Source organism: Anas acuta, chromosome 1, assembly GCF_963932015.1.
Source record: "Anas acuta chromosome 1, bAnaAcu1.1, whole genome shotgun sequence".
In the NCBI taxonomy this organism is placed as follows: domain Eukaryota; kingdom Metazoa; phylum Chordata; class Aves; order Anseriformes; family Anatidae; genus Anas; species Anas acuta.
In genome coordinates, this window is record NC_088979.1 from 79,830,510 (window position 1) to 79,843,580 (window position 13,071).

The 13,071-nt window shown below is 43.6% G+C and overlaps 1 protein-coding gene across 3 annotated transcripts in view; it reads left to right on the forward strand.

Annotated features, from left to right (window-relative positions):
- PPEF1 (protein phosphatase with EF-hand domain 1) overlaps positions 1-12,954 on the forward strand; it is a 35,025-nt gene extending 22,071 nt beyond the window's left edge. For all 3 annotated transcript variants that reach the window (XM_068684133.1, XM_068684151.1, XM_068684142.1), the window contains exons 8-17: positions 3,051-3,217; positions 4,028-4,064; positions 4,514-4,663; positions 6,736-6,930; positions 8,334-8,519; positions 9,138-9,280; positions 9,868-9,974; positions 10,872-11,035; positions 11,817-11,901; positions 12,366-12,954. In XM_068684133.1, coding sequence (XP_068540234.1) covers positions 3,051-3,217; positions 4,028-4,064; positions 4,514-4,663; positions 6,736-6,930; positions 8,334-8,519; positions 9,138-9,280; positions 9,868-9,974; positions 10,872-11,035; positions 11,817-11,901; positions 12,366-12,655 — 1,524 coding nt within the window. In that variant the 3' untranslated portion in view covers positions 12,656-12,954. The remainder of the gene's footprint in view (positions 1-3,050; positions 3,218-4,027; positions 4,065-4,513; positions 4,664-6,735; positions 6,931-8,333; positions 8,520-9,137; positions 9,281-9,867; positions 9,975-10,871; positions 11,036-11,816; positions 11,902-12,365) is intronic.
- Positions 12,955-13,071: the final 117 nt, after the last annotated feature.

The window sequence follows — 13,071 nt, forward strand, 5'->3', positions numbered from 1 at the left end:
GTCTGATAGTTTTTGTCACTGTTAGAACTGTAAATGTGTGTGCACCTACCACACACATAAACCCCAGAACAACTTGGATGGTGCCTTTGTCATAGCTATTCCTTCTCCTTTTCCTCCTGCTCACTGTGGAAGAGGAGATCCAGGAGATATGTCTCCTAAACGTCAAGCTGGAGCATGAACTTAAAGGATTCCTTGCAGTGTCTATCCCGTCCAGCCCACATTTCCTATTCCATGCTGAGTGAGGTCTAAAATCTGGAGCTAACAGTTCCTGATGTGACACTACACCACAGATAATTTCAGTCCTCAAGCAGATAATGCAGAGGCTTTCTTGGGCCCTTCCACTGATGCCCATAAGGTGTTTTTCATTATTGTTTGTTTACAGGAAACAAAAAAGGGTACTATCTGTTTAAAAGCTTTTGAAACCTTGGAAGCAACCATATAGTCTGCACAAAATGGAAATACCTTGGATGTCCTTTCCATATCCTTGAACAGCTGCTCACTTTTCAAGTTAAAAAGCATAACTCTTTTACTGAGGTGAAAAAAAAAAAAAAAAAGGAGCTCCAGGCTATCTTTTTCACCATTGTATATTTAACCGAAGGTGCAGGAGTTTTCCTATATTTAGTTTCCCATTTATCTTTGGCATGAATCACCACCTTTCATTTAGCAGATAGTCTGTCCAATCTGAGTTTTCCGGAGGAAAGGGTTTGTGTCTGATCCTTACACATTCTTCGGCCCTGAATGGAGACTGAAAAGAGCTAAACCAGGTGTTTCAATGATGTAATTCCCCTCTGCTTCCAACGCTGCTACCCTTTATCTGACACGGCTGGATGGAAACTTGGTGGTTTTGTCCAAGTGCGTACCTGAAGCCTGCTGAAGCATAATCAGGCCTCTGCAGGCCTCTGCTTTTCTTATTAACTGATTGCATGTAGCCAGTCCTTTTAGCTGTTATTTTAATTATGCAATCTTCCTTTTTGGAACAGGATATTGAAACAGAATCAGAGTATGATTCAGGTCGGTTTCATATACCAGACCTGTGGGGGAAAAAATAGCTGTTCTGGAGGTAACTGCTGCAGCTATCTCCAAATAATTAAGAAAAACCTGTGAGTGAGGACCAAGTGCTGATTGTAGTGACTTCAGAGCCAGCCCCCCAGCCCTGGGCAGCAGTGCTCATGCTGCCAGCTGCTGTTTGGCTTCGGGGTCCCTCCCCTCACAGCAGACCCTATGCAGTGGGCAGATGTTTTGTCCTCATTTCCAAGCAACTGAGGAAGAGGAGAGCGCGTGGTGGAGTCACGGTGCTGGGACAAGCCCCCAAACCTCAGGCACGGTGGGACAAAGCACAGCCAGCACAGTGCTGGGCACAACAGCACATGTAACGCTGAAACTCAGCAAGGGTGAGGCTCAGAGAATTCCTTTTTTATCTCAATAGCCAATTTGTGAAGTCCATTCGGTCACTGCATTAATCTCTGTCAAATTACAGCATTTCCTGGAGTTCCTTGAAACACTCGCATTTTCAAATATGTATTGCTAGGTTAGATTGTTAAATAGCTGCTAGGGGTAGGAATAGCCCGGAGCTGCAGAGAATGCAGACAACAAACGGAAGTTAATTAATCACTAACCCAGCCAATACAGTAACGATGCCCAGCAGCAAGTTGCTAATCATCAGAGCGCCTTGTTCACCTCTTTGACATGTTGGGGCTGCAACAGCCTTTCATTTGCTGTTGCTCTTATTAGTCAGAACTGTGGAAAAGGAAATAAAAACTTTGCAGAAGCATGGAACAGAACCACAACTCCTCATGGAAGCCAGAAGTTAAAACAAACTCTCCTTTAAAACTACGAGCTGTGGGTAAGCCTTTGCAAGGGAGGCAGGGCAGAGGCTGGAGAGCACATCAGCACGTCTGTCCTTCCACGAGGATGGTGGCTGTGGCGTGGCTGTGTGCACACAGACCATCTGCTGGGCAGTGTCCTGCCCGTGGGTTTTAAAGCAAAGCTTTGATCAGTCCATCTCCTGGTCTGACACAGCCTCGTTCAGGAGGCAGGGTGTGTTGCAGTGCTGCCTGGCCTCCTCAGAGTGGCTTCTGCAGTGGTCATATGGTTTTGTAGATGTTCTGTTGATCGTTCTCGTGCACACCATTTGTGAAAGGAGCAGTTTCTTTTTCCTGGCAAGCCAAGAGTGAGATGATATTTCCAGTACTCGTGACTGGAAATGAAGCTACACATAGCTGCTGCTATACTTTGTGTAAGCTGATGGCACCCGTTGAGTGTTAATAACTAATCTAACAGCACATACCAGCAATTCACAGGAATAGCTTCTGATGCCACCATTCACAACAAAGCATTGCTCTGTATCTTCAGGGGAAAAAAAAAAAAAAAAAAGATAAAAACTACCTGTACATGCAGTCTTCCAGGTGCACAAGCTTCCTGGTATGTCTTTAACAGCACCCCTGGCAAAGTGCAAGTATGAGTAAAAGTCAAGTAATGCTTTCAGGATTAAAGCAATTGGAAAAAAAGAATTTCTTCACATCTCTGTATTAAGATTCGGACTGTAGTTCTGGAAGCATAGACTGCAAACAATGTAAATATCTGAAATCCAGTTTCTTCTGTGTAAGGAAATGCAAGGACCTTCAGACTTGTGTCAGAAGATAATTTCTGGAGTTCTTGTCATCCGTTCAAAATGAGTGATTCCCTTCTATTTGCAAGTGCACAACTTCCCGGCAGCAGTTGCATTAAGAGAAAAGTATGTTTTATTACAAGAATAATGTTCCTACTGGTCCCTTTCAATTTAATTTAATAGGTAGAGAAATGGATTAGAGACAGCATCATAAGAACCATCAGAGAGGTCGTCTCTTCTCTGATGGTTCATACAGGATGTCTGATTTGGAGATTTCTGTTCTAAGCAGTAGAAATAAATGCTGTGTCTCTGAGTTCTGTATTACGCTTATGTTTTTTTTTTTCCAGGTTTTATAGCAAGGAGTTCTCATTAGAAATGGTATTTCATTTATTACAGTAGCATAACAGTCTCCAAATGTCCTTGTTTTTGTTTCTTTCTGCAGAATGGTCTACCTTCAGAAAAAAAACCTTATGTCTTTAATGGTGATTTTGTTGACAGAGGGCAAAATTCTATGGAAATACTTATAATCCTGTTTGCATTTCTTCTCATCTACCCCAATGATGTACACTTGAATAGAGGAAACCATGAAGACTATGTCATAAACTTGAGGTAGGTTTTAGGGGATGGAAAGGAGGGGGTATCTGATCATTATTGGAAATGTTGGAGCTTTTTGAATGCTGCTTTAGCCACTGTGACAACATCTGATTTCTAAAACATAATTAATGTTTTATTGGGTATTCAGGTGGAGCTTTGCATCTTCAAGATGTGTGAGGGGGAGCTAAGTACATCCTAGTTACGCACAGACACTCAAACCGGAGTCACTTCTTGTCTCTGACATAATCACAGCCCATTGAAGTCAGTGGTTTCATTGGAGCTGCCTGAGTACCAGAGCAGGGGATGGGTGGAAGGACAATATTTTAGTTAATTATAGGCTTTTTCCACAGCATAGCCACAGACACGAGTGTAGTATGATGGAACCAGGAAACCAGGAGCTGAGACTTTGCTTAACTTCAGATTAAGATGTCACTTCCCAAAAACGGGGGAGGAAAAGGGGGATGGACATGACAGATGATGCTGTCCATGCAGGTTTTGAGGGAATTTTTACACAACATTGGTTAGGTTCCTTTGAAAATTCTCTCTAATATCTAAAGGGTAAAACTGCTACGCTATTACATTTAGATGGGAAATGGGCTGCTTAAAATGATTGGTCTGGACGCTGTTTCTGATCCCTTATATGCACAAGAAATCAATTTAACTCAATTATTGAGATAAAACAGAAGAATGCACTTTTAAACTGAGGTGAGACATAAATGACAGGAGGAAAAGAGGGTTGGAAAATTCCTGGCAATCACTGTAGCGTGGAAAATGGTGCAGAAAGGGCATACTAAAACACAATTCATGACATTGTTCTATTTTCAGATATGGCTTCAGCAATGAAGTTTTTAGCAAGTATAAGGTAAGATTCTTCCTACTTTCCCTGTATTTTCTTTTAGTCTTGCACATGTAAAATGAAAAATGTCTGAACAAGGAAACTTCCAACCAGATTATTTAGGTATAGTGCAGAATGAGTTTAGTAATGTAGTTAAAATTATTTTGGATTTTCAGTGGCATAACTGACAACACAATTCAAAGCGGTAACATCTTGTGCTCAGTGATCTGTGGGAAGAAGTAAATAACATTGGTGAGGCCACTCAGGAGCACACAGAGAGGTAAATGAAGTGCTGGAGAGACTTTTGAATGGCTCTTAGAGTAAATTTCAGGTCATATTTGTCGGTGTTGCAACTTGGGGTGTCCCCTGGGAGGAACTGTTCGTACAGACAGTTGCAGACACCTCAGCAAGATCTTGAATTCAGAAGCAACAGAATCTATCCGAAATAGGATCTAACCCAAGAGTACACTTTGCAGGTCCACGCGAAGGTAATTTTGTATGTTCTGCAAGATGTCTTCAGCTGGCTCCCCCTTGCCACTATAATTAATAAAAAAGTACTCATCCTACATGGAGGAATTTCAGACACGACAGATTTGGATTTCCTACGTTTACTTGAGAGAAATAAGGTAAGGGAGTGTATTCGTGTGGGGTTACTCTTATATTTTTTAAAAAAAATTAGCAATACAAATGCTAAGATCAAGTTGTTTGCATAAGGAAAGGAAATGGCTACTTTATAAGGCATGTAAGGAAAGAAAGGTCTTGTTTTTCTTCAAAATCAGTCTTTAGAAGGGGAGGTTTCAGTAGGTCTTGGGAGCCAATTGTTTGGCTGCTGTAAAATGACATAGGTCTTTTGACATTAAAATAGTTGAAAACACTTTAGATACTCCTTCCTGCGGTGATAACACATTAGCCAGAAAGTATGAAAAGTACGTAATTCTCAGGCATTTCTAAACACTTCAGAAATCAATCTAACCACATCTTTTTAGCACCGCCTGTTGCCCCGGGGCTGTGCTGCTGCCATCTGCTTGTGTGGGACATTCTGCACCTTGCAGCGCGCCCGTGGCAGCACATGTGGGAGAGTCCTTCCAGCAGGAGCAAACCTTGGGACCTGGCCTTGAGAAAGCAGAAACTACTGCTGCTTTTCATAAATTTAGAAGACAGAGGCATCCATTTTTATTTTTATTTTTATTTTTTTCTAGAATGAACAGATACATCTTTTTCAAATCAGTGGAAAATTGCGTGGGGTTTGGTCTGGAAGATTTATACAGCTAGAGATACCTGCTTGTAAGCTGGGTACTTAGGATCCTCATACTCCGTGGAAATCCAGGAGATCTGGTGAAAATCCAGGTCTTGCCACTGGTCTGGTGTAGGTCTCTGGTGCTGTTCCTGGAAGCACGGCCAAAGCCTGGGGGGATTCCCAATGGCCTCTGACTGCCTCTGCACAAAGTCTTCTTCACAGGTCTCCTCTGCTGCTCTCCTCCAGGTCTGGTTGGTGTCTGTGCACCTGGTGCTAATTGACAGACATGGCAGAGCACCCCAGATGGCACAAGACACCAGTGTTTAAGCAGCTGAAATGTGTTCCTTGTCACTTGCGGCTGTGCAACCCAGAGCTGCTGCTCTCACCCTCGTGATTCCTAGCACAGAAGGAAATGTTTTGCCCATCAGCCAGCTGCAGCCCAGTTTGTTTCTCAAGGATGTTAAAAAGAGCGATGAATACACCTGGTTATCTGCACCCAGGCCCTGCTGGCTGAACCAGTGCACTCTGAAATTGGGTGCCTAGGCATGGATACAGGTGTCTCAGCCCTGAGCCAAGTCCTTCCCACGCTTACCCTGAGGCAGGGAGGGGTGTGTTACCGAGGCACTGCCTACCCACGAGCTGCACAAGTAGCAGGTTGAAGCAGCTGTGCCTGGGCCACAGCTCAGGGCACAGTCACTCAGGGCTTTTAATTGGTACAGCTGGCAACCGACAGGTCTTCAGATGCCGGTCAGTGCTCTGGGGAATCATTTTTTGCGTCATTTTCTTTGATAAATAGTTAAACTTTCTAGTGATGGTCTGAAGATGAGACAGTATGAGAGAATATCCAAAGGGAAGAAAAGACACTCCCCAGGGGAGTCTATGAATGGGCATTCATGGAGCCACAGCATGACTCCAAAAAAGCAGATGTCTGTAAATATTGAAGGTTAAATTTATTTAACAGTGAAGGGACTGGAGTAATACCTTATGAACTGTATGGTTATCCTCCTGATGCTTTGATACATTGATTTCAGCCAAATTAACCTAGCAGCACGCTGTTGTGTGAGAGCAGCAGTGAGTGTGGTTTGACCTCAGTGTAATACACCTGCATATTTTTAGTCTCTAGTGAAGCTGGGCACTCAAGTATCCGCCCTGAGCCCAAGTGCTGTCCCTGCTGTACGGTGAGACCTGGTGGCTGAGTGTGGCTTGGGATGAGCGAGGTCTCGTGACAGGAACACGAGAGCGCTGCTGAACAGGCTGGCGCCTGGCAGATGTGAAGCACGATGCCCGCAGGTGCAAACACCTGCAGCTCCCACCAAACACGAGAGCTCAGGACATCACAAGACTTAAAGGCTGCGTATGGGAAGGGGGGATGGATGTGCCTCTGTATCATTGTGTTCTGGTAACTCTTCCAATATTCCGTGGGGTTTTATTGTTTGATCAGTTTTGTTTTTTGTTTTCAAGTTGAAATCTTTGATGCGGCCACCAAAGCCAGAGAGAGAGGAGCAAGGAAAGGAGAGAGCTCCAACAGCCAGACCCAGCACGTGTGCTGCCAATGAGCATGTTGCAGGAAGAACACGCAGGCTCTCCTCATCGGGCTTCTCTGAGCTTTCCTGTCAAAATTCGCAGTCAGGGCCCACCCTGAAGGAATGGAAACAAGTAGGTGAAACCGAAGACAGGCACAGAGACCCCTGCACAGCAGCAGCAGGGGCTCTGTTCAGAGGGCATGTCCGAGTCCAAGGGGTTTGTGTAACACATCTTTTGGGGGAGTATACTAGTCAGCTATACATTATTCAGATGATTTTGTACAGCTGGTAAAAAAAGGCTTGTGATTTTAAGCCTCGGAAAAGGATTTACACAGTGTTTTCTGTGCCTAGCTGTTAGGAGGAGGAAACTGCTCTGTATGAGGTGTGTTTGCATGCCCTCATGTGGTTACATCTGTTCGTACATACGTGGTTGTCAGATTAAATAGGTTGGATTTGGCAATCAATGTGATTGTACACACCTTTTTTTGGCTGTGGTTTTGGCAGCTGAATGCTGATAGTGTCCAAAAAAACCCAGCTCCTGAGACCTAAAGGTTGATTACTCAGAGCAGGAAGTTTTTGTCCTCTGGCTGTTAGTTTCCCCTTGAATATTAGAGGTAATACAGAGCACATGCCATGCTGTAAGTTAATAAATTGTGACAAATTGGAAAGCTTAATTTGCACATTAATTTACAAGCTCAAAATTGAGTTGTGGATATTTATTTTTTTTCTGGTCTTCCCTTCAGTCAGCTGCTTTAAGGAGTAGACAGCCTTGTTTTGCCTCTAGAGATAGAGCAAGTCTCTCTCAGAAAATGTGATTTCCCAAGATCTGGCCAAAAAACTAACGTAAAATGCTGTAGTTGCTCCCTCAAATCAGACACTCCCCAACAAATGGGAAGTAAATGTTTTTGTGTAAACCTTTTCCAGTGAGGCTTGAACAGATGCATTTTGCCCCATGTTTGGTGCTGACTGAAATTAGCATGTTCAAGCCCTGAGAATTCATCCTGAAGTCTCGATTCTGCTAAAATGTTGATAGGTGAAATCTTGTTTTGAAATATGAGCTAACCAAAGGCAATAAAGCCAAAGGCAACTCCTGCCACGTATTGAGCAGGTATTCTCAAGCTTAGTTTAGGTAAAACCAGACACAGGTGTCTGTCAGGTCTGCGCTGACAAGCAGGGCATGCCTCTCACATGCACAGGCAGCTTTTGCTCTCTTTGCCCACGCACCGTTCCTGATGCACCGACCAGAGTCTGGAAACCTCAGCTGTGAAAGAAGGCACATTACTGAAAAGATGTTTCATCTGAAAAAAGGTAATGCAAACTGTAGAAAATGGTTTGTAAGAAAAGTGGAACAGAGGTCCTAGCCCAAGGGAGTGCACTACTGAAAGAAGAAAATGGGAGGCCTGTTGAGGACCTTGTTAGCTCAGGTGTGTTTTCTCCCTGTACTGTGGGGGCTTTTGCTGTGGTCCCTAGTTCAGGCACACACAGCCCGTCAGTCCTTGCCTACTATCAGTCCTCACTTGAGTTTGCTCTTGCCAGGTCATGGACATTCTCTGGAGTGATCCAAGAATGCAGAACGGCTGCGTTCCAAACAAGCGCCGCGGAGGAGGTTGTTACTTTGGCCCTGACACCACTGCCAGGCTGTTTGAGAGGTATAATCTGAAGCTGTTGATCAGGTCCCATGAATTTAAGCGGGAAGGCTACGAGCTCACTCATGGCGGGAAGGTAAGGTGCTGCCACATAAAGCGGAGGTCTCCCGTGAATTTCAGGGGCACATCCACAGATTTGTCTGCAAAGTTAATTAAGAAAATGAGTGACTTCTTCAAAATGGGTTTGGGGGAATCATGTGCTAAATAAGTAGATGTTAGAACAAATTACTGAGTTCTGACAAACACAGAAGTCTCTACAGCTTCAGGGAGTGGGGACTAGTTCATTACTCATGTGAAAACAAATGAACATCAACAAAATCCCTTAGGACAGCTATGTGTAAATACAGCGTAAGAGATGCTCGTACGCTCTTAGAAGCCTTTTAACTTGTTTCTCTTCTGGCGTTGCTTGCTGACATGCTGTATCAAGATGCCAGCAAGAATCCTGAAAACAGCTCTCTTAGACATTTCTGCTACAGTGTGCTATCACACTGCCCTCTAAACTGTGACAGGCCAAAAACGCACGCCTGGAGCTCTGACTTGAAAAGTGCAAGCAGTCTGGTGAATGACATCGTTTCTGGTTTTACATGTTGACACTTCATTTTGTAACCTGCAGGTTTTTCTAAGATCAGCTTTAGGAATCAGTGTCACGAGGAGTTGTTCTAGCCAACACAGTTTATTTTTTTCCTATGATCAGGTTATCACTATATTTTCTGCCTCTAACTATTATGAAGAGGGGAGCAACAAGGGAGCGTACATCCGACTGAATCCGGACCTGATTCCTCATTTTGTACAGTATCAAGTGCGCGAGTGCACAGACAAGCAGAACTACTGGGAGAGGTAAAGATGCATCCTCATGTGTGCAGTGAGCGTGAGCACCTGCTGTAAATCTGTAGCTTTATTTTACTTTGACAGGCATCTGTTTTCCTTCTTTTTCTGTTTTTCCCATTTAAATATTAATACAGAAGACAAAAATGTATTTGGAGTGCTCTGACTTAGTTTCCTGAGAAATTCCCAAAGGTAATTAAGAGCTTAGAACAGACGATTGTCAGGGACTCCTGAAGAGCCTATGCCTGTCTGTCAGGTCTGCTTTAAGGCTGCAGGGTTAATCTGGAGAAATCCTGTTATGAATGGAGTCCAAAAAGTTTATCATTACAGCTTTGCCATGCCTAGCACTGTGGTCAGATTTACTAAAGCAAAGCAGCTTAGAATTACCTGCATAAACTTGATTATCTCTTAAGTTCAGCTTATTCTTCTGGGGCTTTGTTTTGTTTTTCCCCAGTGTTGCCTTTTAGGATGACCCTGATGACGCTGCATGTTCAAGAACAGAAGAATTTGATAATGAGTGTTGAAAAGCATAAATTGCTGGAGGATTAAAATCCTTTAATGATCAGCTTTGCTTTTTTTTTTTTTTTTTTTTATCTTAGGGTGAAAACAATTGAACGTTCTGCCTTGCAAATCTTACAAGAGAAGATTTTTGCTCACAGGTCTACGCTCACTGAGGCTTTTGAAAAGCATGACTGCGACAACACAGGTAACGCCACCTCTTATGTGTGCATGGGGGCCTGCTGGCCTGAGGCTGGTTGGTGACACACTCTCACTCCTCCTAGCAGAAGATGTGAGTCGTGGATGCTTATCCTTAGAAAGCAACTTGGAGGGTGGGGTGGGACATTTAAGTATGAAGAAGGGAAGAATTAGAACACGTGAGCAAACTCACTGGGCAGAGAGTTTGGGTAGGGAAATCTGATTCCAGAAGCTCAAAAGTCAACACCTTCACTCGGGAGCATCTTCAGAAGATGTTTGCCAGGGAACTGGGGGCTCAGAGGATGGAGAACTGGTCTCCTAAATCTGGGAGCTCTTTGAGTAGTGTGGCTAGGCCACCCACTAGTGGACAGTCATGCATCAGCTGAAGAAAAGTCAGTAATAAATTGGTAGATGAACCTATAATGTAGGAGCAAGGCATTGATGACTTCTGGCACAAATACAGCTTTTTCTCCTGATGGCTTCTCACCTGACAAGGTTGGCATCTGTGCCCCTAAAATGGCAATTGATAAGGTGTTGGTGTTGGTTCTCTGGCTGCTGAGCAACCGATCAACATATTTCTGCCTTGTTGACTTTTCAGCCATACATCTCTATAGATGCAACTCAGCTCAAATCTGAAGCTCTCTTCGTAGAATAATTTGGTTTTCTCCAGAAGTTTTAAAGCATGCTGACCATCATAATAGAATGACAAAATTGTTGCTGTTGGAAGGGACCTGTCGAAATGTTTAGTCTGACCTTACTGCTCACTGTTAAGAATATTTTTATTCCCCAGCATTAGGAGAAAATGTTCATGTTTTGTGACCTCTTAAACAAAGTCAGAAGGCATGCTGGTGTCTGATTTGTGCTGCATCATGTACCAAATGTAACCATGAACTGACCCCTTTGGCAGGCAACATTTCTGTCACTGACTGGGCAGCAGCGATGGAGTCTGTCCTCTGCCTCGAACTGCCCTGGAGGACACTGCTGCCCCATTTAGCCAAGACAGATCCAGATGGAAAAGTTGACTACATGTCGTGTTTTCACAATATGGAAATAGCTCAATCTACAGAAGAGGTAAGGAGGAAAACGCCTCTTTGCAAATCTGGGAGGAAGAGCTTTTTGCAATTTGAGGCACAAGACAGTGGTTTGGCCAATCCGGTAGACATCTACATCTGAACTAGTTACCTAGCTTCCTTTTATAGTCATTGGAGGGAAACAAGTACTTCTAGGGCACGAATCATCATCCCTGCTAAGGTAGATTCTTAAAATAGGTTGGATGAATCACACGCTAGAACTGCTTCCTACTTTCCGGTGACTCTCAAGGGCATTTAGATAAGGTAGCTGAGGAGATATGTGATGAATCCCACTCGGAGCAGCTTTGCAAATGTGCACAGAACCAATTCTGGCACCTGTAGGATGAAGTCACAGTTGGAGATGGGCTGGAGATGTTTGACCATCTATAGCTGAGGTCTCTTCTACAGAGTCCAGTTGTTACTGCGCAACTGCTTAGCGGTTTGGTTCTTAGCTCTCCCCACCATTTTTCTAACATCAAACATTTGATGTGAGTGCATGACACCCAGCATTTTCTCTAGGTCATTAGTATTTCCACAAATAATCACTGAAGGTAGGAGGTGTGAAGGGTTTCTTTACAGGATCCCCTCACCCAGAAGGGACAAGTTTTAGCTGATTTTGGGGCAAGACAAAATATCATCTCTTGGAACTCAGGCATAAGGCATTTTTCCTAGTATTTGACAAGTTAAACTGGGAAAACAGATTTGTATAGTACGTATTCTGGTGGCTAAGCTTACTCAAACCCAAGATCTGAATGCTTTCCTGTGTATGATTTCAACACCAGGTTCAGCCAGCTTTGGTTGAAACGCTGTGCAAATACAGAAAAGAGCTGGAGGTAATCTTTAACATCATGGACGAAGATCACTCAGGTAAGTGTCTGTAACTTCACAGCACCAGCCCTAGGAAGCCTCCACTACTTATCTTTCCCCACGGTTTCCTCCTTAAGGCTTCTATATATAGAGGAACCAGGGGTGATGTCATTTTTCCACTTTAGTGAAGACTAATTTCAGCAGTCAGGCTGTACCCATATAAGGGACAGCACACAGAGCCTAATTCAAGAAAAAAATCTCACATACTCAATTTCCAGTACTGGTGTCACTTTTGGGGGCTTTTTCTCCCTTCTCCTCACACTCTCAGTATTTACTGCTTTCTTAATTCCACTGTTGAAAGCGCTAGCTCCTTGCCTGCAGTAAAAATGTACTTCAGCCAGGAAATCACAAAAAATCACGCAAGCTACGGTAGGCAGGTAACTGTCTTGCAATAAAGGAGTGTGCATGCATGTAGGAAGGGGAGACAGCACTGGAAGAAGCAATCTGCCATCTGTCTCCTTTAGGTTTGATTTCTTTTGATGAGTTCCGCAAGACCTGGAGGATCTTCAGTTCTCACCTGGGAATTGACGCGTACGATGCATCCATTGACAAGCTCGCCCAGAGCATCGACTACAACAAAGACGATTACATTGACTTCAGTGAATTTTTAGAGGCCTTTCATGTGGTTCACAAACGAGACAAGAAGCAACTTAATGAAGAGGCAGAACTTCTTGCGGGTTGTCATGAAAGTTCACCTTCCTGTCATGAGTCACAAGCAGCCGAGGAACCCAATTTCCACACTGACAACCAATAAATAGTAATAAGCGTTGTGGTCACTGTGATGATGTACACCTGCTAGTAATGAGACCAGAAGAGATGAAAAATCACCATATACAGTATTACTGCCTCACTGCCACATCAGTACCTTACAATTTATCCTCACTCTTGGTTTCACCTCCTCCACCTATCTTACCTGTGAATATTACCAAGGTAGCACCTACAACCTCACGGGAGGAGAAACTTTGGTATGTTTCTTTCTGCAGCCCTTAGAGACAGATGAGAAAAAGGATTAGTGACCACAAGGAATATATCTGTCACTCCCTGGGGATATAGCATGAACAACAGAGGCTTTCTGTGGACTGACTATCCAGCCCAGGCGAGATTAAAAAAACAAAAAAAAGAAGGAAAAAACCCCATATCATTAAAATAGGAAAATAGGTAGTTCTGCAT